Source organism: Carcharodon carcharias, chromosome 24 (assembly GCF_017639515.1).
Source record: "Carcharodon carcharias isolate sCarCar2 chromosome 24, sCarCar2.pri, whole genome shotgun sequence".
Taxonomy (NCBI): domain Eukaryota; kingdom Metazoa; phylum Chordata; class Chondrichthyes; order Lamniformes; family Lamnidae; genus Carcharodon; species Carcharodon carcharias.
The window spans coordinates 19,944,403-19,971,014 of record NC_054490.1 but is presented as its reverse complement, the minus strand read 5'-3'; the positions used below and the strand labels follow the sequence as shown (position 1 = coordinate 19,971,014).

General features: G+C 51.7%; 1 protein-coding gene across 2 annotated transcripts in view; it reads left to right on the top strand.

Annotated features, from left to right (window-relative positions):
- LOC121269380 (oxysterol-binding protein 1-like) overlaps window positions 1-26,612 on the top strand; it is a 61,093-nt gene that overhangs the window by 17,272 nt on the left and 17,209 nt on the right. For both annotated transcript variants that reach the window (XM_041173970.1, XM_041173968.1), the window contains exons 2-5: window positions 14,649-14,857; window positions 17,203-17,453; window positions 18,472-18,670; window positions 25,288-25,399. In XM_041173970.1, the coding sequence (XP_041029904.1) occupies window positions 14,649-14,857; window positions 17,203-17,453; window positions 18,472-18,670; window positions 25,288-25,399 (771 nt within the window). The remainder of the gene's footprint in view (window positions 1-14,648; window positions 14,858-17,202; window positions 17,454-18,471; window positions 18,671-25,287; window positions 25,400-26,612) is intronic.

Below are 26,612 nucleotides of genomic sequence, written 5' to 3'. Positions count from 1 at the left end.
CCCCTCATCTCTTCCTTTCAGTTTCAAAGCCACTTTTTAATCTGTCTCTACCTGGCCCTTGATGCCATACCTTGGCACTTCATGGAAGCTCTTTTGAAAGACCACATAAACCGCGTGGATTGCATTGCCTTTTTCTATCCTTCGTTAATTCTTCAAAGGACCCTTTTTAATTTAGAAATCCTTGCTGACTCTTCATTATATTGCGTAGGTTTTGTTTTCCGATCTATGTAGTTAGATCGTATTTAAAGCCCATTCAGCCCAGCAGCCCCACTTCAACACTTCTACTCCTATTGTCTTCTCACCACATCCGCACACCCTTCTATTCCTTTCTCCCTTGTGTTTGCCCAGCTTCCCATTCAATGCATGTACAGAATTCACCTCAACCTCTCCTTGTGGTGGAGAGTTCTGTGTTCTCACCAAGGATGGCGGAAATCTGGAACACTCATTTCCCCCAGTCAGCTGGTGGGCCGAGTGAAGCTTTCCAAACGGAGACCAATAGTTTTCTGTCGGGTAGTGGTGTGAATGGTTGTGGAACCAAAACAAATGGATGCAACTAAGGTACAGATCAGCCATGATCTAATTGAATGGCAGATTGCATTCGAGAGGCTGAATGGCTTCCTTCTGTTCCAGTGTTCACTTTCTTTTTACATTTGACACATGCCTGCCTTCTCGTTGCCTTTCATAATGCCCTCTGTCCTCTAAGCTCCATGTTCCCTTTCGCTCATTTTCTCTTTTGTTGACTATGCACTTTGCATAAGATTTTTTTACATTGATAAAAATTCGATATGTTGAATTCTATCTACGTGTTATTTATCTGTGGTGTTGTCCTGTCTGCATTATTTTTTTTTTTAATGGAATGCATTTGTGCACTTTTGCCCTCACTCAAATATTGTCAGCCCTTTTCTCTTTGTCAATATTTTTCTCCAATTTACTTCTTGGCCTATCCTTCCCTCAGAATTGACATTTTTCTAACCTTATTCTTTTGGCCTCTGTACTACCTATAACCTCGATTGTTACCTTGAGCCTTATTGTATTGTGATCACTACTACTGAATAGCCCTCCCTCACTTGCTTCTCTTGCTTGCTTCCCCATATTTCCCTTTAATACATCTGGCGGTGGTTCCTCACTTATGTGCTGCTTGCAGCATGGGTCAGAAGGAAGTCTTGTGCACAGAGTGAATCATAGAATAATATAACAATTGCATATATATTGCATCTTTAATGCAGCAATGCACCCCCCAGCAATTAAGCATTATCAATGAACACATTTTTGACACAAAGCCACCTAAGGAGGAAATGGAAAAAGTAACCAACCGTTTGTTCAGACAAGTGGGTTTAGAGGAGTGCCTGAAAGGAGGAAGGAGAAGTGGAGAGATTTATGGGAGGAATTCCAGATATTGAAGGCACAGCAGCCAACAATTTGAGGCAGGGATGTGCAAAAGGCCAGAATGGGAGGAGGGGAGAGACCTGAGGGATTGTAGGGGCCGGAGGAGGTTACAGAGATAGGGATGGTTATGGGGGCTGGAGGTGGTTACAGAGATAGGGAGGGTTGGAGGGGCTGGAGGTGGTTACAGAAATAGGGAGGGTTGTAGAGGCTGGAGGTGGTTACAGAGATAGGGAGGGTTATAAGGGCTGGAGGTGGTTACAGAGATAAGGAAGGGTTGTAGGGGCTGGAGGAAGTTAGAGATAGGGAGGGTTGTATGGGCTAGAGGCGGTTACAGAGATGGGTACATTTGTAGGGGCTGAGGGGATTATGGAGACAGGAGTTGGGGTTGTAAGAGGCCATTAGGGCCATCATGCCTGTGCCTCGCTCTTTCCCCGTAGACCTGTACTTGTCTCTTTTCCCCCCCTCAAATGTTTATCCATTTCGCTTTTGAAAATAGTTTTTTGAATGTTCTTCCACCACCCCTTCAGGCAGTGCAATCCAGACCTGTGTATAAAGTCCTGTCTTTAAAAGCATGTTTCCTGTGTTGTTGCCTCTGGTCCTTTTGGCAGCCACTTTAAATCGTTCACCTCTGTTTATTGCTGCTGGAACAGTTTCTCTTCATTTGCTCTGCCAGAACCCTTCCTGATTTTAACCCCCTCTGTTTGGGGTTGGGGGAGCGGGAAACAACCCCAGCTTCTCGCCACATTAGCTGCAGCCAGCTCCTCACCCTGGCACCGTTCTCGTAAACCTATTCGGCATTCTCCCTAAAACCTTGACATCCTTCCTACAATACTGCAGGTGAAGCCTAACCAGTGATTTATAAAGGTTATTCCACCCCCGATACTTCCAGTGAATGTGGAAGTCCCATCCCCTCTCCCCCACCAATTGAAGATTCTTTGGCCTTGCGCGCGCTCATTTACCTACACATTTTTCCCCTCTACACCCTTCCCACTGTTTAATGATCAGTTGCAGATTCCAAATATTGTGACTCATCATGTTTCCAGCCAACAGCAATTACATAAAAAAGCCAAAGGCAAGTGTTTTGCCACTGATGCATACGATTGAAATGAAGCTTTGTCAAGAATATGTTCATTGATGATGCTTAATTGCTGGCGGGACATTGCTACGTTAAAGATGCACTATGTATGCAATTGTTGTATAATTCTATGATTCACACTGTGCACCAGACTTCTTTCTGAAGCGCAGTAAGTGAGGAACCACCGCCAGATGTATTACTTGGAAATATGGGGGAAGCAGGTCTGAGAAGCAATTGTGGGAGAGCAATTAAGTAGTAGTGATCACAATACAATGAGGCTCAAGGTAACAATCGAGATTATAGGTCGTACAAAGGCCAAAAGAATAAGACTGGAAAAATGCCACACTAACTGTTTTGAGTACCTGGTGTCTTTTGAAATTTGCATGCTTGTCAATCTTGCAGGGAATCAGTTTGTCTCTGTCTCGGTGGCCCACCCCAACACCAATCTTCCCTATCTTTTCCAAGTAGCCAACAGTATTTAGTTGCTAATCCTGTGCTGGCTGCAGCCTTTTTCATCTCTAATGCATCTGTTTATTCCCCTGCTCCTCATTGGCAGAAGTGAGGAACTGGAGCTGATCCTCCTGTACGTTCCTGAACAGACAACTGAAAGTGCTCTTTATTTTCCATAACTGGCATTTCATTTGTTTAATTCCTTTGACTCTTTGACTGTTCCGGAGTGTATAGCCCTCGTCTTTCACCGTGCTCTCAACACTGCCCTTGGCCTTTGTTGTTCAAATCTTTTTCTCCACCGCCCCCCCAATTTTGTAACACGAACAGGCCGTTTGGCCCAACTGATCGATTCTGATGTTTTATGCTCCGCATGAGAAAGGAATAAAAACATGCAATTATATAGCGCTTTTCACAACCGCCAGGTGCCTTGCAGCCGATAAAGTACCTTTTGAAGTGCAGTTGCAGTTGTAATGTAGGAACCGTAGCAGTCTGTGTGTCTGCACCAAACTCCCACAGCCATGTGATCGTGAGCAGATAACCTGTTTTAATTTTTTTTCTTTTGTGATGTGGATTGAGGGATGAACGTTGGCCAGGACACCAGAGATAACTCCCCTGCTCTTCTCTGAGGTAGTGCCTTGGCATTTAAAAAAAATACATATATATATCACTGTCTCCTGCCAGCGTAAGGTGGCAGGCGATACCCGTCTGCACATTCGCGCTCTTCCGTGAACGCTGATGATGCCAATAATGTCATTGGCCGGAGACTCAGTGTGAGCAAAACCCGTCGCCTTAGCAAAAGTTTTTCTGTGGAACTTTTCAAACTTAGGCAATGAGTCCAGAAACTATAATTATATTCAAATCTGGATACGCATGAGCTTTCCAGATTACCTAGAGTTAAGCCAACACGACATTATATGCTGAATCTGAGCATTGTACATTCGAGGGTTTGGAGGCTTTCGTATTGATCTCAGTGTTTTTGAGTTGCTTCTTGTGCAAGCACGTCGATGATTCAGTACTTAGAAAATGATGATATTACATAGAGATTCGCTACTTTACTAGATGGATGACCACGGCCGCTTTGGTTTCAAAACACACACCATATTCGTTTATTTTTCATCACGACTAAAAGCCTTAGGCCCATGAGCATGGAAGGAACTGTAAAGTATAATTGATGTGAATTCTGGTCTCCGTCGCCTGCAATGGCGTCACAGAGTCAATCAGCACAAGTGCGCACTGCACCCAGGAAGCTTTCATAGATTGGGGGGGGGGGGGGGGGGGGGGGGGGGGGGGGGGGGGGGGGGGGGTTGCGGGGGGTGTTGCGGGGAGTGATACCAGCTGAGCCATGGTGGGCCTCCTTCCCACCTGCTTTCATCTAGCCCTGTCAACATATCCGATTCCTTTCTCCTCCATGTTTATCCAGCTTCCCTTTGAATGGTGCTTATGCTATTCGTCTCAAACATTCCTGGTGGTTTTTTCCTCTCCCTGTGTAAGGTTTCTCCTGAGTTCCCTATGGGATTTATTAGTGACTGTCTATGGCTCCTTAGTTTTGCTGTCTCCCGCATAAGGAAATATCTGTACCCAAAACCTTGCGAACGTTTTTAAGACCTTTTCTGGGTCACCCCCTCAAGGTGTCCTGTCTCTGAGCCAGGAGCTGCTGTCTGTTCAGACTTTGCTGGGTGCATCCCCTCTCTGATCTGGTATCATTCCAGTACATCCTTGTTACACCATTTTTAAGTCAGTCTCTGCCCATTTTGTAATATGGAGACCAGAACTGTTCACGGTGCTCCTAACTTATCTCGGCGATGGCATAGTGGGAACGTCACTGGATGAGTAACCCATGGTCGAGGCTAATGCTCTGGGGACACGTTTTCAAATCCCACCACAGCAGTTGGAGGAGTTTAATTTTGCTCAGTGAAATCTGGCAATGTAAGCTGGCCTCAGTACTGGTGACCAATAAACTATCATTGACTGCCGTAAAAACCCATGCCCCTTGAGGGAAGGAAGTCTGCCGCCATTACCTGGCCTGGCCTACGCGTGACTCCAGATCCACAGGCATGCGGTTGACTCTGAACTGTCCTCTGAAATGGCCTAGCAAGCCTTTCAGTTCGAGGACCATGAGGGATGGACAACAAATGCTGGCATTGCCTGCGGTGCGCACATCTCACGAAAGGATAAATGACGAGAAGAAAAACTGTGGCCGAACCGAGTTTGAGGTTTTTGGGAACTTGGAAGGAATTGACGGGATAGATGAGCGAAAACTCTTTGCTTTGCCTGTGTGGGAGCTGTTTAGGACTGAGGGGGTGCGGGGCGATGGGATGGTGTGCCTCGCGTAGATGTACAGAACTCTCTCCTTGAATAGCAGTCCGTGCTCGCTCAGTCAATAATCTCAAATCTGAGATTGATAGAATTCGACCAGCTAAGGATACGAACATACAAGTTGGAAGTAGGAATAGGCCACTCGGCCCCTCAAGCCTGCTCTGCCATTCGTTACGATCATGGCGGACCTGATTTTAACCTCAAATCCACATTCCTGCCTACCATAGATAGCCTTTCAACCCCTTGCTTGTCAAGGATCTACTTCTGACTTAAAAATATTCAAAGACCCTGCTTCCATCGCTTTTTGAGGAAGAGAGTTCCAAAGACTCTCAACCCTTAAGAGAAAAATGTTCTCCTCATCTCTCTTAAACGAGTGACCCCTTATTTTTAAACAGTGACCCCCTAGTTCTAGACTCTTCCTCAAGAGGAAATGTCCTCTCTGCATCCACCCTGTCAAGACCCCTCAGGATCTTGGAGGTTTCAATCAAGCCGCCTGCTACTCTTGTAAACTCCATTGGATTTAGGCCTAACCTGTTCAAACTTTCCTCATGAGACAAATCACCCATTCCTGGTATTAGTTTAGTAAACCTTCTCTGAACAAATGTATTACATCTTTCCTTAAATAAGGAGACCAATACTGTACGCAGTACTCCACATGTGGTCTCACAAGTGCTTATATAACTGACGCACAATCTCCCTACTTGTGTAATCAACTCCCCTCGCAATGAACAATTACCTTCTATTAGTTTTCCTAATTATTTTGCTGTACCTGCATACTGGTTTTTTGTGATTGATGCACCAGGACACCCAGATTCCCCTGAATCTGAGCTCTGCGACCCCTCCCCACTTAGATAACCTGCAAGTTTATTCTTCCTGCCAAAATGGACGGTTTCACATTTGCCCACATTATATTCTATTTGTCCACTCACTTAACCTATGTCCTTTTTTTTTTTTAGCCCCCCCCCCCGCCCCACATCCTTTTCACAACTTACTTTCCTACCTATCTTTGTATCATCAGCAAATTTGGCAACCCTCCCATCCATCGCTTCGTCCAATTCATTGATATATATCATAAGTCAAGGTCCCAGCGCTGATCCATGTGGCACGCCACTCGTTACATCCTGGCAACCAGAAAAAGACCCATTTATGGCTACTCTCTTTCCTGTTAGCCAGCCAATCATCTATCCATGGCAATATGTTACATCATGAGCTGTTATTTTCCACAATCACCTTTGCTGTGGCACCTTATCATATGCCTTCTGGAAATCTAAGTACAGTACACCCCTTTATTCACACCACACGTGACTCTTTCAAAGAACGCCAGTAAATTGGTTAAACATGATTTCCCTTCCACAAAACCATGTTGACTCTGATTACCTTGAATTTTCCTCAGTGCCTTACAATTATGTTTTTAATAGATTCTAACATTTCCCCTATGACAGATGTCAAACTTTTTCTTTACTCATTCACGGGATGTGGGCTTCGCTGGCTTGGCCAGCATTTATTGCCCATCCCTAGTTGCCTCTTGAGAAGGTGGTGGTGGTGGTGAGCAGCCTCCTTGAACCGCTGCAGTCCCTGTGGTGTGGGTACACCCACAGTGCCATTAGGGAGGGAGTTCCAGGATTTTGACCCAGCGACAGTGAAGGAACGGCCGATATATTTCCAAGTCAGGATAGTGAGTGACTTGGAGGGGAACCTCCAGGTGGTGGTGTTCCCGTGTACCTGCTCCTCTTGTCCACCTTCAGGAATATTTCTGCCCATTCACTTGCCTACCCATTAGAATTGTAGCACTTCTTTCATGTTACCTTGCTCTGTAGCAAAATGGATCAGTTTGCTTTGCACTTCTCTACATTAAACTGCATCTGCCATTTGGCTGTCTGATTTATCAGTCTCCTGGAATCTGCTGCTATCTCCTCCTCGCTGTGTGCGTTACCCCCACCCCGTTTCATCAGCGGACTTCGAATTTACGCCCAGAGGTCAGATCATTAACACGTACCGAAAGCAAAAGTAAACACCCTTTTTTTTATTGTCCCTTTTTTTTAAAACTTTTATCTCTTTTGTAATGGCATCTCAACAGCACATTTAATAAAAAATAACACTTTTTTGAGAAGCAGAATTGTGAAAGATATTTATCAGATTCTGCCTGTTCCACACACGCCCTTTTAGTGGGAGGCTCTGAGGCTGTTCTCAGTCAGGAGGTTGTTCTCTGTCAGGTGGTTTATTCACCCAGTAGTGGAGATTGAGCAGTAATTGAGTCACAGTTGAGTCAGTGACTCATGCTGCTGCCTTGGACTAGTAAACTCTAAAACTGCACCTCAATACCTCCATATTGTACGTCGGTCGATTTTATTAACAAGCATCAAATATGATGAGTCTCGACTGTGGCTTGGTGGTAGCGCACTCACCTCCAAAGTCATGGGTTGAAGTCCAACTTTCGAGACTTGAGCACAAAAATCTAAGCTGATAGTCCAGGGTCAGTACTGAGTGAGCTGTGCTGTCAGACTATCAGCACTGAGGGAGCGCTGCACTGTTGCACAATAAGCAAGGAGGGAGCGCCGCGCCATCAGAGGATCAGTGCTGAGGGAGCGTTGCACTGTCTGGGGTCAGTGCTGAGGGAGCGCTGCACTGTCTGGGGTCAGTGCTGACGGAGCGCTGCACTGTCTGGGGTCAGTGCTGAGGGAGCGCTGCACTGTCTGGGGTCAGTGCTGAGGGAGCGCTGCACTGTCTGGGGTCAGTGCTGAGGGAGCGCTGCACTGTCTGGGGTCAGTGCTGAGGGAGCGCTGCACTGTCTGGGGTCAGTGCTGAGGGAGCGCTGCACGGTCGGAGGGTCAGCGCTGAGGGAGCGCTGCACGGTCGGAGGGTCAGCGCTGAGGGAGCGCTGCACGGTCGGAGGGTCAGCGCTGAGGGAGCGCTGCACGGTCGGAGGGTCAACGCTGAGGGAGCGCTGCACGGTCGGAGGGTCAGCGCTGAGGGAGCGCTGCACGGTCGGAGTGTCAGCGCTGAGGGAGCGCTGCACGGTCGGAGTGTCAGCGCTGAGGGAGCGCTGCACGGTCGGAGTGTCAGCGCTGAGGGAGCGCTGCACGGTCGGAGTGTCAGCGCTGAGGGAGCGCTGCACGGTCGAGTGTCAGCGCTGAGGGAGCGCTGCACGGTCGGAGTGTCAGCGCTGAGGGAGCGCTGCAACGGTCGGAGTGTCAGCGCTGAGGGAGCGCTGCACGGTCGGAGTGTCAGCGCTGAGGGAGCGCTGCACGGTCGGAGGGTCAGCGCTGAGGGAGCGCTGCACGGTCGGAGGGTCAGCGCTGAGGGAGCGCTGCACGGTCGGAGGGTCAGCGCTGAGGGTGCGCTGCACGGTCGGAGTGTCAGCGCTGAGGGTGCGCTGCACGGTCGGAGGGTCAGCGCTGAGGGTGCGCTGCACGGTCGGAGGGTCAGCGCTGAGGGTGCGCTGCACGGTCGGAGGGTCAGCGCTGAGGGAGCGCTGCACGGTCGGAGGGTCAGCGCTGAGGGAGCGCTGCACGGTCGGAGGGTCAGCGCTGAGGGAGCGCTGCACGGTTCGGAGGGTCAGCGCTGAGGGAGCGCTGCACGGTCGGAGGGTCAGCACTGAGGGAGCGCTGCATTGTGGGAGGAGCAGTGCTTATAGTGCACCATGCACTACTGGACATTTCATCTTGCCAGATTAGACTTTAAACTGATATCTCACGTGCTCCTTTGGACGTGTAAATATAATCTGAGCGTCACTACTTGTCAGTGGAATGTGAGGGGGGTGGTGTGAGGAGAGTTCTCTCCAGTGAGTCGGGGCAAATATTGATCCCCTCCCCAACCATTGTGACTTCTTAGAAAAAAATCACGCAGATGACCTGGTTATTATCCCTGTTGGTACGACCTTGCTGTGTGCAGATTGGATGCTGATTTTCCTCAGGAACCACGCTTCATTAGATATAAAGCACTTTGCGAGCACTTCAAGTTGTGAAAGGTGCTATGGAAGTGCAGCTTGGGAAAGGGGGTTACAGCGCCTTGGGAAGTCTGGAGAAGGTGGTGGCATTCTTGCAGAACTGAAAGTTAAGGGGGTGGGGTGTGGGGGAGATTTAAGAGAGGTTCGAAATTGAGGCTCGATAGCGAGAGCGGATGATGAGATACTGTTGGCGTTGGCAGGAGGGTTGGTAACCAGGGAGCCCAGATGAAGTTAAGAATGAAAGTCTGGGTGGAGTGTGGAGATGAAAGGGGAATTGGATCAATGCTTGATGATGGGGAGAATGTTGACGGGCTTTGGTGGGGCGGAGGGGGTGGGAAGCATGCAGGAGCGAGACCTTGGTAAGGGGATCAAAGGTTACGGGGATCAGAGGTTATGGGGAGAATGGTGTTGAGAAACTTATTAGCCATGATTGAATGGCGGAGCGGACTTGATGGGCCGAATGGCCTAATTTCTGCTCCTATGTCTTATGGTCTTATGGACCACTTGGATGCAGGATCTTTCAACGGGTGCGATGAGCCGAATAGCCCCCCTGTTACTGATGGAGACTTGGGTTTGTTCCCGGCGCCTTTTGTGACCACGAGATGTCCCAAAGCTCTTTGGAGCCCCTGAAGGGGCCTTTCACTTGGGCAGTGCAGCCACAGTTGGAAAGACGGCAGCCAATTTGCGCACAGTAAGACCACACGAATAGCCTCCACTCTGAGCAGCCCTGGGCTCCGGTGCCAACTGGACTCTTGGGGCGTAGCGGGGTCCCTGCCCTCCTCCTGGGTAACGCGCTGACCCCGGTGAGCTGTGTTTGTTCGGAAGCAGCCAGTTCCCTCCCTCCCTCATTCAAGTTGTGTCGGCGCCTGTCCTCCGCTGCCTGTGACCTTCACTCGCTCCCGATAAGATAAGTGACTCATCAGCAATGGAGGCTCTCGGGTACCTTGCCTGGTGCTGCCTGGTACCAGCTCACACCCATTGTGTGGCTCTCACTCCAGATGGGTGAACGAGACAATTTAATAACTTGAGAATTTGCCTGAAGTTATTTTTAGACAGGGCTGTGCTTTCCTCCTCTCTCCCTCTCAGCCTCAGTGTCTGTCTCAGGGGTACCGCCCCTCTCCCCCCTTCTCCCTCTCCCCCCTTCTCCCTCTCCCCCCTTCTCCCTCTCCCCCCTTCTCCCTCTCCCCCCTTCTCCCTCTCCCCCCTTCTCCCTCTCCCCCCTTCTCCCTCTCCCCCCTTCTCCCTCTCCCCCCTTCTCCCTCTCCCCCCTTCTCCTCTCCCCCCTTCTCCCTCTCCCCCCTTCTCCCTCTCCCCCCTTCTCCCTCTCCCCCCTTCTCCCTCTCCCCCCTTCTCCCTCTCCCCCCTTCTCCCTCTCCCCCCCTTCTCCCTCTCCCCCCTTCTCCCTCTCCCCCCTTCTCCCTCTCCCCCCTTCTCCCTCTCCCCCTTCTCCCTCTCCCCCCTTCTCCCTCTCCCCCCCTTCTCCCTCTCCCCCCTTCTCCCTCTCCCCCTTCTCCCTCTCCCCCTTCTCCCTCTCCCCCCTTCTCCCTCTCCCCCCTTCTCCTCTCTCCCCCCTTCTGTCCCCTCTCCCCCCTTCTCCCTCTCCCCCCTTCTCCCTCTCCCCCCTTCTCCCTCTCCCCCCTTCTCCTCTCCCCCTTCCTCCCTCTCCCCCTTCCTCCCTCTCCCCCTTCCTCCCTCTCCCCCCTTCTCCCTCTCCCCCCTTCTCCCTCTCCCCCCTTCTCCCTCTCCCCCCTTCTCCCTCTCCCCCCTTCTCCCTCTCCCCCCTTCTCCCTCTCCCCCCTTCTCCCTCTCCCCCCTTCTCCCTCTCCCCCCTTCTCCCTCTCCCCCCTTCTCCCTCTCCCCCTTCTCCTCTCCCCCCTTCTCCCTCTCCCCCCTTCTCCCTCTCCCCCCTTCTCCCTCTCCCCCCTTCTCCTCTCCCCCCTTCTCCCTCTCACCCCCCTTCTCCCTCTCCCCCCTTCTCCCTCTCCCCCCTTCTCCCTCTCCCCCCTTCTGCCCTCTCCCCCTTCTCCTCTCCCCCCTTCTCCCTCTCCCCCCTTCTCCCTCTCCCCCCTTCTCCCTCTCCCCCCTTCTCTCCCTCTCCCCCCCCTTCTCCCTCTCCCCCCTTCTCCCTCTCCCCCCCTTCTCCCTCTCCCCCCCTTCTCCCTCTCCCCCCTTCTCCCTCTCCCCCCTTCTCCCTCTCCCCCCTTCTCTCCTCTCCCCCCTTCTCCCTCTCCCCCCCTTCTCCCTCTCCCCCCCTTCTCCCTCTCCCCCCTTCTCCCTCTCCCCCCTTCTCCCTCTCCCCCCCTTCTCCCTCTCCCCCCTTCTCCCTCTCCCCCCTTCTCCCTCTCCCCCCCCTTCTCCCTCTCCCCCCCTTCTCCCTCTCCCCCCTTCTCCCTCTCCCCCCCTTCTCCCTCTCCCCCCTTCTCCCTCTCCCCCCCCCTTCTCCCTCTCCCCCCCCTTCTCCCTCTCCCCCCCCTTCTCCCTCTCCCCCCCCCTTCTCCCTCTCCCCCCCTTTCCTCTCCCTCCCCCCCTTCCTCTCCCTCCCCCCCCGTTCTTTCCCTCCACCCGTTCTTTCCCTCCCCCCCGTTCTTTCCCTCCCCCCCGTTCTTTCCCTCCCCCCCGTTCTTTCCCTCCCCCCCGTTCTTTCCCTCCCCCCCCCTTCTCTCCCTCCCCCCCCGTTCTTTCCCTCCCCCCCCCTTCTCTCCCTCCCCCCCCGTTCTCTCCCTCCCCCCCCGTTCTCTCCCTCCCCCCCCCCGTTCTCTCCCTCCCCCCCGTTCTCTCCCTCCCCCCCCTTCTCTCCCTCCCCCCCGTTCTCTCCCTCCCCCCCGTTCTCTCCCTCCCCCCCGTTCTCTCCCTCCCCCCCCGTTCTCTCCCTCCCCCCCGTTCTTTCCCTCCCCCCCCTTCTCTCCCTCCCCCCCCTTCTCTCTCTCCCCCCCCCTTTTCTCTCTCCCCCCCCCCCTTTTCTCTCTCCCCCCCCTTCTCTCTCTCCCCCCCCCCCCCCCCCCACCTCATTATTCCTGTGCCTGACTCCAGCGCTGAACACGTCAAATCTGTGCACTGTGAGCTGCCATCTGTTTTGTCTTCTGCCTGCTTTACTGTTGTGTAAACATGTCTTGTTTTTGTTCTAATTGCTTGAAGCTTCGGGGCTGTTGTTTACGACGCTGCCCTTTTGACCTGCTCCACATGTTCAGCTGCGGCTTTTTAAGGTAGAGCAGGTGGGGATTTTCCCCAGTGCCCCGGCCATCACATGTACTGCACCCAACATCAGATGATCCGATTATTTACCTCTTCACTGTTTGTGGGAAGGTTCAGTTCGGATTAACTCCTCCCTGGCCCAGTTCGCCTCCCCCGGCCCCTCCTCCCCAGATTGTAAACCTGACGTCTCTGGAGTTAAATTCTGAGCAGAATGCTTTCCGTGGCTGTTATTTTGCTTTGCGCTGGTTGGCTGCGCGATTTCTTGTGTTATCACAGTGAGGATATTTGAATAATACCATTTAGACTTGAACGTAGGAGGATTGATCACTAACCTCGCGGGTGACATGAAAATTGGTGGGGTGGTAAATAGTGAGGAGGATAGCCTTAGATTACAGGAGGATATAGATGGGCTGATAGGTGGCAAATGGAATTTAATCTGGTTCAGTGTGAGGTGATGCACTTGGGCAGGACAAACAAGGCACGGGAATACACGATGAATGGTAGGATCCTGGGAAATACCGAGGATCAGAGAGACCTTGGTGTGCATGTCCAGTAAGGTAGCGGGACAGGTAGGTAAGGTGGTTAAAGAGGCATATGGGATACCTGCCTTTTTTAGCCGAGGCATAGAATATAAGAGCGCAGAGAGGTTATGCTAGAACTGTTTAAAAGGCTGGTTAGGCCACAGCTAAAGTATAGCGTGCAGTTCTGGGATCCGCTTTATAGATTGCACTAAAGGGAGTGCAGAGGAGCTTTACTGGGATGTTGCCTGGGCTGGAGAGTTTTAGTTATGAGTAGAGATTGGATATTGGGTTATTTTCCCTGGAGCAGAGGAGATTGAGGGAGTACATGATTGAGGTGTGTTAAATTGAGGGGCATAGATAGGGTAGGCGGGAAAGAGCTTTTCCCCTTGGTGGAGGGATCAATAACCAGGGGGCATAGGATTAAGGTAAGAAACAGGAGGTTTAGAGGGGATGTGAGGAAGAATGTTTTCACCCAGAAGGTGGTGAGAATCAGGAACTCACTGCCTGAAAGGGTGGTAGAGGCAGAAATTCTCATAACATTTAAGTTTTTGGATGTGCATTTGCGATGCCGTGGCAGACAAGGCTATGGGCCTAGTGCTGGAAAATGGATTAGAGAAGTTAGGTAGTTGTTTGACTGGCGCAGACTCGATGGGCCGAAGGGCCTTTTTCTGTGCTGTTGACCTCTGTGACTCTATGAACTCATTGCCTGTGAAGTACTTTGCTACGTCCCAAGGTGGTGAAAGACTAGGCCAGGCAGCAGAGGGCGTCTGTCTGAGGCAATCAGCTCCCGGCCAAACTTGAGGCTCTACCTCCGCCTTGTGGCCGCCGGTTGCATTGCACCCCCCCCCCCCCCCCCCCACCCCACCTGCTTCCCGCAGCAGCAGCTGTGATTACAATTGAGAGGCCTGTTTCTGCACTGCAAATCCTCGTTAGCAAGTTGCATTGATGAAGCACCTTCGACGTCGCCGGAAGTTCCCAAACCGCTGCCTGGGCGCGCTTGCCGCACGGTGTTTCACGTTGGCGCTCTCGAGGAGACCTCGGGACAGGCGACCAGAGGCGTGGTCGGCCTTACGGAGCTCGTGAAGGGGCAGAGAGAGAGAGGCGGAGAGGTTAAGGGAGGGAATTCTGGAGCAGCCCCCCCCCCCCCCCCCCCCCCCCCCCCACTGCAGGGGCCCCGATGACCGGGAAGTGGGAGTTTGCAAGCGCCCAGGTTCGGAGGAGCGCTCGTGATCCTGGCATGTTGTGGGAACAGAGGAGGCGGCACGGAGAGCAGGGGTTCACTGCCCTTGTCTTTCCCAAACGGGTAGATGTGGTTTCCGAAGGAGCCATGGTGAGGCGCAGCAGCGCATCTTGTGGATGGTGCAGGCTGCAGCTACTGGGAGCCGCCGGTGGAAGGAGGGAATGTTTCAAGGTGGTGGATGGGGTGCTGGTCAAGCGGGGTTCAAGCTTCTCGAGTTCCTTTGAGGTTCTGTGTTTTACTCCGGACCCTAAAACACTCTCGGGGGAGCCTCGTTCGTTAATCCTCTGGGGCTTCTATTTTGTAGAGAAAAACAGACCTCGCTTTTTCAGCCACCTTTTCCATCCCATCCCCCCCCCAACCAATAGGGAAAGTTGTTCACGTGAACAACCGAACAATGGCTGGGGGAAAGGTCTGTTTCGAATTGATTGCGTCGCAGATACAGATTGCTTAACCATGCTCTCACTCTCTCCCCCTCTCCCCCCTCCCTCCCTCCCTCCCTTTTCCCTGCCTCTCCAACCCAAGGACCCAGGCAGAGATGGGCCACACCTGCCGTGGGACGATAAACCTGGCCACTGCCAACATCACCGTGGAGGACTCGTGTAACTTCATCATCTCCAATGGGGGAGCTCAGACCTACCACCTGAAGGCCAGCTCTGAGGTGGAGAGGCAGCGCTGGATCACCGCCCTGGAGTTGGCCAAGGCCAAGGCAGTCAAGATGCAGGCTGAATCAGGTAGGCTGGGAGACATTGAGGGCCTCCTCTTCTGGTGGGAAGAGGTGCCAGAGGTTCACTGTCCCCGGGGGAGCGGGACGCCAGAGGTTCACTGTCCCCAGGGGAGCGGGACGCCAGAGGTTCACTGTCCCCGGGGGAGCGGGACGCCAGAGGTTCACTGTCCCCGGGGGAGCGGGACGCCAGAGGTTCACTGTGCCGGGGGAGGGGAACGCCAGCGGTTCACCGCGCCGGGGGAGGGGGACGCCAGGGGTTCACCGCGCCGGGAGAGGGGTACACCGGCGGTTCACTGTCTTCCTGGGAGAGGGGTACGCCAGCGGTTCACTGTCTTCCTGGGAGAGGGGGACGCCAGCGGTTCACTGTCCTGGAGGTTCCCCTCTCCTGGGGGTGGGAAACAGTCTTCGGAATCAGCAATGAGCCCTGACAATATTCCAGCAATAGCACTGAAGAGCTTTGTTTCAGAACTTGCCGAGCGCCTAGCTAAGTTGTCCCAGTACAGCCACGACACTGGTCTACGTTGACGGGCAGGTGCAATTACCCAGGTGTGTCCTGTCCACAAAAAGCAGGACAAATCCAACCTGGCCAATTACCGCCCCATCAGTCTACTCTCACTCATCAGTAAAGCAGTGGAATGGGCCATCAACAGTGGTATCAAGCAGCACTTGCTTAGCAGTAACCTGCTCACTGATGCTCAGTTTGCGTTCCGCCAGGGCCACTCAGCTCCTGAGCCCTTTGGTTCAAATATGACCAATGGAGCTGAACTTGGTGAGGTGAGAGTGACTGCCCTTGACATCGAGGCAGAAATTGACTGAGTGTGGCACCAAGGGCCCCGAGCAAAACTGGAATTTATGGGAATCGGGGAAACTCTATTGTTTGGTTGGAATCATACCGAGCACAAACAAAGATGGTTGTGATTGTTGGAGGTCAATCATCTCAGTTCCAGGACATCACTGCAGGAGTTCCTCAGGGTAGTGTCCTAGGCCCAACCATCTCCAGCTGCTTCATCAATGACCTTCCTTCCATCATAAGGTCAGAAGTGGGGATGTTCACTGATAATTCAGCGCCATTCGCGACTCCTCAGAGACAGAAGCAGTCATTGTCCAAATCCAGCAAGACTCGGATAATATCCAGGCTTGGGTTGACACTTGGCAAGTAACATTCGTGCTACACAAATGCCAGGCAATGACCTCCTCCAAGAGAGAGTCTAACCACCGCCCTTTGACATTCAATGGCGTTACCATCACTGAATCCCCCACTGTCAGCATCCTGTGGGGGGGGTTACCATTGATCAGACACTGAACTGCACCAGCCATATAAATACTTTGGCTACAAAAGCAGGTTTGAAGCTAGGAATCTTGTGGGGAGTAAATCACCTCCTGACCCCCAAAGCCTGTCCACCATTTACAAGGCACAAGTAGGATTGTCATGGAATGCTCTCTATTTGCCTGGATTAGTGCAGCTCCTACAATGCTCAAGAAGCTGGACACCATCCAGGACAAAGCAGCCCCGCTTGATTGGCACCACATCCACAAACACTCCTGCCCTCCACCACCGACACACAGTAGCAGCAGTGTGTACCATCTACAAGATGCTCTTAAGAAACTCACCAAAGCAGCACCTTCCAAATCCATGATCACTATCATCTAGAAGGAGAAGGGAAGCAGATAGATGGGAACATCACCACCTGGAAGTTCCCCTCCAAGCCACTCACCCTCCTGACTTGGAAATATATCGGCCGTTCCTTCGCTGTTGCTGGGACAGAATCCTGGAACCCCCTCCCTAACAGTGCTGTGGGTGTACCTACACCACAGGGACTGCAGCGGTTCAAGAAGTAGCTCACCCACTACCTTTTCAAGGGAGCAATTAGGGATGGGCAATAAATGCTGGGCCCAGCCAGCGACGCCCACATCCTGTGAATGAATATGAAAAAACGGGGGGATGGGGGGCACCAGATATTCACTGTTTTGGGGGGGGGGGGGGGGGGGGTGGTGTTCACTGTCCCGGTGGGTGTGGCGTGAGGGTGAAGGGTCACCTCTTCTCTGGAGCAAGGGGAGGTGAGCCGCTTCCTGCCCTGTGGGGTTTGGACGATGAGGTGTTTAATGTTTGGTGGTGACTGGGTCAATGGGGGTGGATGCAAATGAAGCTTAAATCGCCCTTGGTGGGTGCGATTGACGAACGTACCCCTGGCCCCGACCCCTCCCCATGTAGGCAAAAGTGAACGAATATTGGTTCCCTCTGGGCGAATGAGATTGAAGAATGGATCTCCAACCCACCGCCCAGCACAAGATGTAGGCGAAGACAGTGGTTTGACTCCACCCATTAATTTGATGCCCTCCTTCTATTTGAAGATGACTCTGCAGATGAGGAGCCAGCCTCGCAGACGGACAAGACAGAAGTACAGAACACGCTCCGGACCCTCACCAGCAAGGTGGAGGATCTATCGACGTGCAATGACCTCATCGCCAAGCACGGCACGGCCTTACAGCGCTCGCTGAGCGAGCTGGAGAACCTCAAGCTGCCTCCCGAGAGCTCGGAGAAGATTAAACAAGTCAACGAGCGAGCTACACTCTTCCGTATCACCTCCAATGCCATGATCAACGTGAGCCAGCGTGCTACCATCTCCCGCCATTACTGTATCTCCGTGACTGTCACTCAGTAACCTCTCTCCCCAAAACCGTGCGTTACTGACTGTATCTCTACTGATATTAATCCAGCTCCCTCACACTGTCACTCAGTAACCCCTCTCCCCCAGCACCCTATGTTACTGACTGTATCTCTACTGATGTTAATCCAGCTCCTTCACACTGTCACCCAGTAACCCCTCTTCCCCAGCGCCCTGTGTTACTGACTGTATCTCTACTGATGTGAATCCAGCTCCCTCACACTGTCACCCCGTAACCCCTCTCCCTCAGCGCCCTGTGTTACTGACTGTATCTCTACTGATGTTACTCCAGTTCCCACACACTGTCACTCAGTATCCCCTCTCCCCCTGCACCCTGTGTTGCTGATTGTATCTCTACCAATGTTAATCCAGCTCTCTCACACTGTCACTGAGTAACTTCTCTCCCCCTGCGTCCTGTGTTACTGACTGTATCTCTACTGATGTTAATCCAGCTCCGTCACACTGTCACTCAGTAACCCCTCTCCCCCAGCACCCTTTGTTACTGACTGTATCTCTACTGATGTTAATCCAGCTCCCTCACACTGTCACTCAGTAACCCCTCTCCCCCAGCAACCTGTGTTACTGACTGTATCTCTACTGATGTTAATCCAGCTCCCTCACACTGACACTCAGTAACCCCTCTCCCCCTGCACCCTGTGTTGCTGACTGTATCTCTACTTGATGTTAATCCAGCTCCTTCACACTGTCACTCTGTAACCCCTCTCCCCCAGCGCCCTGTGTTACTGACTGTTTCTCTACTGATGTTAATCTAGCTCCCTCACACTGTCACTCAGTAACACCTCTCCCCCAGCGCCCTGTGTTACTGACTGTTTCTCCACTGATGTTAAAGCAGCTCCTGAGCACTGGTGCAATATGACGAGCCGATGGTTGTTGCTGACCGCTGCTTAACACGCTCTCTTTCTCAGTCCCTGTATTATTTTTTTATGTTTCCCAGGCTTGTCGCGATTTCCTGCTCATGGCACAGACTCACAGCAAGAAGTGGCAGAAAGCCCTCCAGCACGAGCGGGAGCAGCGGATCCGGCTGGAGGAGACACTAGAGCAGCTGGCCAAACAGCACAACAACCTGGAGCGGGCGTTCCGTGGAGCCACGGTCCTCCCGGCCTCCAGCGCGCTCAGCACCGGCTCCGTCAAAGGTAAGGGACGCTGGTGAGTGAGCCTCTTCTTCCAGAGTTCCATGCAGGACTCTCCCAGCGTTCTTTGACATCACCTACCGTTCCCCATCTTACAGTTGGGGGGGGGGGCGGTGGGGGTGGCGGTGATGGCGTCGTGGTATATTCACTGGGCTAGTGATCCAGAGACCCAGGGTAATTCTCCGGGGACCCGGGTTCAAATCCCGCCACGGCTGAGGGTGGAATTTTAATTCAGTAAAAATCTAATGATGATCATGAGACCATTGATTGTTGTAAAAAACCCATCTGGTTCTCTCATGCCCTTTAGGGAAGGAAATCTGCAGTCCTTACCTGGTCTGGCCTACACGTGACTCCAGACCCACAGCAACGTGGTTGAATCTTAAATGCCCCTCTGAACAAGGGCAGTTAGGGATGGGTAATAAATGCTGGCCTAGCTGGTGATGCCCACGTCTCATGAATGAAAAAAAAAAGTCTTCAGCACTCACTCCCTCGACACCAACGCAGAGTGGCAGCAGTGTGGACCTTCCACTGCAGCAACTCATCGAGACTCCTTTGGCAGCACCTTCTGAACCCGCGACCTCTTCCGCTCGAGCAGGATGAGGTACATGGGAGCACCATTGCCTGAAAGTCCCCCTCCGAGGCACACACCACCCTGACGTGGAACGACATCGCTGCTCCTTCACTGCCTTTGGGCCAATATCCTGGAACCACCCCTCCCTGCACCACCTGGACTGCAGCGGTTCAGGAAGGCGGCTCAAGAAGGCAGCTCAATGCCACCTTCTCAAGTGGCAACCTGGGATGGGCAATAAATGTTGGCCTAGCCAGTGACGCTCACATCCTGTGAAAGAATAGAAGATGATGGAGTGTCATGTCGGGTGGTGAGAGGTTATTCACTTTGGTATGAAGAATGTAAAAGCAGAATATTTTTGAAAGGGTGAGAGACAAGTAAACGTGTGTATTTAGAGGGATTTGGAAAGTTGCACACCAATACCAAGTTAAAATTGGGGCAGAGCAAACAAAATGTTGACATTGTAGTGGGTTGGAGTACAAAGGTAAGGGAGTTTTGTTGTGGTGCTCTGATGAGGGAGACCACACCTGAACTGTTGTGTACTGTACCAATATGGCAGTCGTCTTGTTAAAACCGATTGGTAGTTAAACAGGTGATGGGCATTAGTTGCCCCAACTGAATAGAATAAAAAGGTACAGCTGGAACACTTTTTGTGCGGAAGCTGCTAGGAAGTTAGTTGCACTGAGGAGTTGTCTTGGAAATAAACCAGCTTTAACCAAGAGACCTGCCTGGATTAATTCTTCCACCACAGCCTCTTATTGTGAGCAACATACTGTGTGGGTCTCTGTGCCGAAGGAAGGGCATACTTGGAATGGGATGAAACAAAGGCTCCTTGGATGAGGGGAGTTGTCCGATAAGGAGAGATGGAGTAAAATAGGCCTATGTTCTCTGGGATTTTTGAAGAATGGCAGGTGATTTCATTGAAATGTATAAAATTCTCAAAAGGTAAAAGCAAAACACTGCGGATGCTGGAAATCTGAACAAAAACAGAAAATGCTGGAAAAGCTCAGCGGGTCAGATAGCATCTGTGGAGAGAAAAAAACTGTTATCGTTTTGAGTCCGAATGACTCTTCAGAGCTTAAAAAAAAAAGGTTTTTAGTGCTGAAAAATAGTCATATGGACTCGACGCGTTAACTCTTGTTTATTCTCCCCACAGATGAGTGTTGGACCTGCAAAATTCTTAAAGGGTCTGACAGGGCAGATGCTGGAAGTATGATTCCTCTTGGCTATGGAGTCTAAGTTGAATCGGTCTAAGAGCCTCAGAATAAAGGGTTTGCCATTTAAAACTGAAATGAAGAGAATTTTCTTCACGCAGAGGGCTGTGAATCTTTGGAATTCCCTACCCAAGAGAGCTCTTTTTAAAAAAAAAAAAATTCATTCCTTCATGGGTTGTGAGCGTCGCTGGCAAGGCCAACATTTGTGTCCCATCCCTAATTGCCCTTGAACTGAATGGCTTGCTAAGCTGTTTCAGAGGGCACATTGCTGTGGGTTTGGAGTCACATGTACGCCAGACTAGGTAAGGGGTTCGAAACATAGAAACTAGGAGCCGGAGTAGGCCATTCGGCCCTTCCAGCCTGCTCTGGCATTAAACATGATCATGGCTGATCCTCCATCTCAATGCCATACTCCCGATCTCTCCCCATTCCCCTTTAGAGCCTAGGAAACTATCTTATTTCCTCAAACATGTTCAGTGTCTTGGCCTCCACAGCCTTCAACGGTAGGGAATTCCACAGGTTCACCAGCCTCTCAGTGAAGAAGCTTCTCCTCATCTCTGTCCGAAATGGCCTACCTCGTATCCTGAGATTGTGACCCCTTGTTCTCGCACCCGCCCCCCCTTCCCAGCCAGAGGAAACATTATCCCTGCATCCAGTCTGTCCAGCCCTGTCAGAATCTTATATGTTTCAATGAGATTCCCTCTCATTCTTCTAAACTCCAGTGAATACAGGCCTAGTCGGCCTAATCTCTCCTCCATACGGCAATCCTGCCATCCCAGGAATCAAGTCAGGTGAACCTTTGCTGCAGTCCCCGTGTGGCAAGTATGTCCTTTTCTAACTAAGCCGATTTCCTTCCCTAAAGGACACTAGTAAATCAGATGGGTTTTTTTTATCACAATCGCTGGTAGTTGGCATGTTCACTCAGGCCAGTTTTCATTTCCAGTCTTCATCTATTGTATTTAAGTTGCACCAGCTACCAAGGCCGGATTTTAACCTGGGGCCTCTGGATTATGTGTCCAGTGACATTATCACTACACCACCGCCTCCCTGTGGATGATCAGTGGTTGAGTATATTCAAGGCTGGGACTAATAGTTTTCTTTTGATCCTCCTTTAAAAATGTATTTTATTTATTCATGGGATGTGGACTTGGCTGGCTGGGCCAGCATTTATTGCCCATCCCTAATTGCCCCTTGAGAAGGTGGTGCTGAGCTGCCTTCTCGAACCGCTGTAGTCCATGAGGTGTAGGTACACCCACAGCACTGTTAGGGAGGGAGTTCCAGGATTTTGACCCAGTGACAGTGAAGGAACGGCCGATATATTTCCAAGTCAGGATGGTGAGTGACTTGGAAGGGAACTTCCAGGTGGTGGTGTTCCCATCTATCTGCTGCCCTTGTCCTTCTTGATGATAGTGGTCATGGGTTTGGAAGGTGCTGTCTAAGGAGCCTTGGTGAATTTCTGCAGTGCATCTTGTAGATGGTACACACTTCTCCCACTGTGTGTTTGGTGGTGGAGGGAGTGACTGTGGATGTGGTGCCAGTCAAGTGGGCTGCTTTCTCCTGGACAGTGTCAAGCTTCTTGAGTGTTGTGGGAGCTGCACTCATCCAGGCAAGTGGGGAGTATTCCATCACACTCCTGACTTGTGCCTTGTTGATGGTGGACAGGCTTTGCGGAGTCAGGAGGTGAGTTACTCGTCGGAGGATTCTTAGCCTCTCACCTGTTATTGTAGCCACGGTATTTATATGGCTCGTCCAGTTCAGTTTCTGGTCAATGGTGACCTGAGGATGTTGATAGCGGGGGATTCAGTGATGGTAATATCATTGAACATCAAGGGGAGATGGTTAGATTCCCTCTTGTTGGAAATGGTCATTGCCTGGCATTTGTTTGGCTTGCATGTTACTTGCCACTTGTCAGCCCAAGCCTGGATATTGTCCAGGTCTTGCTGCATTTGGATATGGACTGCCTCAGTACCTGAGGAGTCCCGAATGGTGCTGAACATTCTGCAATCATCGGTGAACACCCCTACTTCTGACCTTAGGATGGAGGGATGATCAGTGATGAAGCAGCTGAAGATGGTTGTGCCAAGGGCACTACCCTGAGGAACTCCTGCTGTGATGTCCTGGAGCTGAGATGACTGACCTCCAATAGCCTCAACCATCTCTGTTTGTGATCGGTATGAGTCCAACCAGTGAGAGTTTTTCCCCGATTCCCATTGACACCAGTTTTGCAGGGGCTCCTTGATGCCACACTCGGTCAGATATGGCCTTGATGTCAAGGGTAGTCACTCTCACCTCACCTTGGGAGTTCAGCTCTTTCTTTTATTCATTCGGGGGATGTGGGCTTCGCTGGTTGGCCCAACATTTATTGTCCATCCATAGTTGCCCTCGAAGATAGTGGTGAGTTGCCTTCTTGAACTGCTGCAGTCCATGTGGTGTAAGTGCACCCACAATGCTGTTAGGGAGGATGTTCCAGGATGCTGACCCAGTGATAGTGAAGGAATGACAATATATTTCCAAGTCAGGATGGTGAGTGGCTTGGAGGGGAACCTCCATGTGGTGGTGTTCCCATCTATCTGCTGCTCTTGTCCTAAATGGTAGTGGTCGTGTGTTTAGAAGGTGCTGTTTAAGGACCCTTGGTGAATTGGTGCAGTGCATCTTGTAGATGGTACACATTGTTGCTACTGTGCATCGGTGGCAGAGGGAGTGAATGTTTGTGGATGTGGTGCCAGTCAAGCGGGGCTGCTTTGTCCTGGATAGTGTCCAGCTTCTTCAATGTTGTAGGGGCTGCACTCATCCAGGCAAATGATGAGTATTCTATCACACTCCTGACTTGTGCCTTGTAGGTGGTGACAGGCTTTGGGGAGCCACGAGGTGAGTTACTCATTGCATGATTCCGAGCCTCTGATCTCTTGTAGCTACAGTATTTATATGGCTAGTCCAGTTCAGTTTCTGGTCAATGGTAATGCCACCCCCCCACCCCAGGATGTTGCTAGTGGGGTAGTGGGGGATTCAGTGATGGTAATGCCATTGAACATCAAGGGGTGATGGTTGGATACTCTCTTGTTGGAGATGGTCATTGCCTGGCACTTGTGTGACCTGAATGTTACTTGCCACTTGTCAGCCCAAGCCTGGATATTGTCCAGGTCTTGCTGCATTTCGACATGTCAGTAACTGTGGAGTCGCGAATGGTGCTGAACATGGTGCAATCATCAGCGAGCATCCCCACTTCTGACCTTATGATGGAGGGAAGGTCAGTGATGAAGCAGCTGAAAGTGGTTGAGCCGAGGACGCTACGCTGAGGAACTCCTGCAGTGATGTCCTGGAGCTGAGATGACTGACCTCCAACAGCCACGACCATCTTCCTTTGTGCTCCGCATGACTCCAACCAGCAGAGAGTTTTGCCCCTGATTCCCATTGACTTTGGTTTTGCTAGGGCTCCTTGATGGACTCGGTCAATTGCTGCCTTGATGTCAAGGGCAGTCACTCTCCCCTCACCTTTTATCCACGTTTGAACCAAGGCTGTAATGAGGTCAGGACCCAAGTGTATCTGGCGGAACCAAACTGGGTGTCAGTGAGCAAGTTGTTGCTAAGCAATTGCCATTCGATAGCACTGACAACCCCTACCCTCGGGATAAGAAACAATATGGGGAGCGACAGGAAAGTGGAATTGATGTAGGAGATCAGCCATCATCTGACTGACTGGTTGAGCAGGCTTGATGGGCTGAATTGCCTACTGTCGCTCCCATTTATTATGCTCTTAATTATCTAGAATGTATAGCACTGAAACAGGCCATTCGGCTTAACTAACCCACACTTATGTTTCTGCTCCACACGAGTAACCTCCCATTCCATCCACCTCAGCTGCCTTTTTTCTTGTATTTGTTCTTGGGATGTGGCCATCGCTGACTAGGCCGGAATTTATTGCCCATCCCTAACTGCCCTTGAGTAGGTGGTGATGAGCTGCCTTCTTGAACCGCAACAGCCCGTGTGGTGTAGGTACACCCACAGCGCGCTCAGGGTGGGAGTTCCATGATTTTGATTCAGCGACAATGAAGGAATGGTGCTACATCTCCAAGTCAGGATGGTGAGTGGCTTGGAGGGAAACTTCCAGGTGATGGCGTTCCCACCCGTCTGCTGCACTTGTCCTTCGAGATGGTAGTGGTCGTGGGTTTGGAAGGTGCTGGCTAAGGAGGCTTGGTGAGTTCCCTGTACTGTACCTTTTCCATCACCTTTTCTCTTCACTACTTTCATTTACGTGGGGCCATTTACCTGGTGAAACATCTCGAGGTATTTCATGGGCGCGTTATCAAAAATTCACACTGAGGTGTAGAGAGAGGTTAGGACAGCTGATCAGAAGCTTGGCCAAAGAGCTGGGATTTGGAGAGTCATAAAGAAGAAGAAAGAGGGAGAGAGAGAGAAAGGTGGAACGGTTGAGGGAGGGAATGGGCCCAAGCAGTTGAAGGCATGGCATCCAGTGGTAGAGCAAGGAAAATTGGGAGGTGACAGAAGCCTTTTATAATCTGCGCTGTCTGTTAGGGCAGTTAGCTTTGCAGAGAGCAGGAAAGACCCAGGCCTTAATCCCGGCCTAGTTCTAAGTTAACCCTGATGACACATGGTGTGGCACTGAGCAGGAAAGGCCCAGGCCTCAATCCAGGCCTAACGCTGAGTTAACCCTGATCACACCTGGTGTGGCACTGAGCTGCTCGCACAGATCAGGAAAGGCCCAGGCCGCAATCCCGGCCTAGCGCTGAGTTAACCCTGATCACACCCAGTGTGTCGCTGAGAGCTGCCCGCACAGAGCAGGTAAAGGCCCAGATTACTGAAACGCTTTGTGTTTTCAGGGAGTACCAGTAGCCGGGACCTGAGTGACGAGGACGATGAGAATGAGTTCTTCGACGCGATGGAGGACGTGGCGGAGTTTATCACTGTACAGGCTGATTCACGGTACCACAGGTCAGTGTCACCGCTGGGGTTGCTTTACCCGGTGCCAGTCGTCAGCTTCAGCGGCTGCGCAGAAGATGTGCTCTTTCGGGAGAGTTTTTCCCTGCTCCCGCCACCCCACCATCCCCCAGCCCTCCCAACATGGAAGGCCAATGTCGCTGGGCCAACACTCTTCCACTGCCCGCCCACCATTACCCCTCCGCCCTTTCCAGGAGGTTCCCCATCGACCTTAATCATATACGTGCGAGCTCAGGGAGCTCGCAGATATAAACACAGAAAAGGGAGAACCCCCCTCTTCCCCGATGCCTTTCGCAACCCCAGGCCGTCCCACCACGTTTCAATCAACCTGGCACAGCAAAGGAGGAGGCCATTCAGCCCATCGATTCCATGCAGGCTCTCGGCACAGCAATCGAGTTAGTCCTGCTTCCCCGCTATGTTCCCGTAGCTCTTCCAAGTTGACTTCCCTCAAGTGCCGATCCAATTTCCCATCAAAGTCACTCATCGTCTCCACTCCCCGCTCCCCTTGTGGACAGTAGTCGTTGCTCTTTCATGCGCAAAGGTTGGCGATTGCCATCGGCAGAGCGACAGAGGCCATGACCCTTGCAGCGTTTGGTGCTGTCCTCAGGATGTTCGATATCACGGTATCAATGAAAAAATGTTAATTTTGTGATTTGTGTTCACAAACACCCCTAATTCTATGGTTATTAAGTTAATGTCTCCCACTCCTTCGAGGAGGACCTGTACTAGCAATGGCGGCTACTACAGAGCTGATCTCAAGTATGGCGATTAATGTTAATATATTCACCTATAATGCCTTTTCTTACAAATCTGTATTGGCTCTCAGGCAATGCTTTCATTTTGAAATGCTGACCCTTGTTTTCGGGTATCTCCATAGCCTCGTCCCTCATTTGCTCTGTAACCTCCTCTAGCCGCTGCAACTCTCCCTTTCCCTGGAACCTCCCTCTGCCCCACAATCCTTTCTATCTCTGTAACCTCCAGCCCCTACAACCCTCCCTATCTCTAACCTCCTTCAGCCCCTACAACCCTCCCTCTCTCTAACCTCCTTCAGTCCCTACAACCCTCCCTATCTCTAACCTCCTTCAGCCCCTACAACCCTCCCTATTTCCAACCTCCTCCAGCCCCTACAACCCACCATTATCTCTCTAACCTCCTTCAGCCCCTACAACCCTCCCTACCTCTCTAACCTCCAGCCCCTACAATCCTC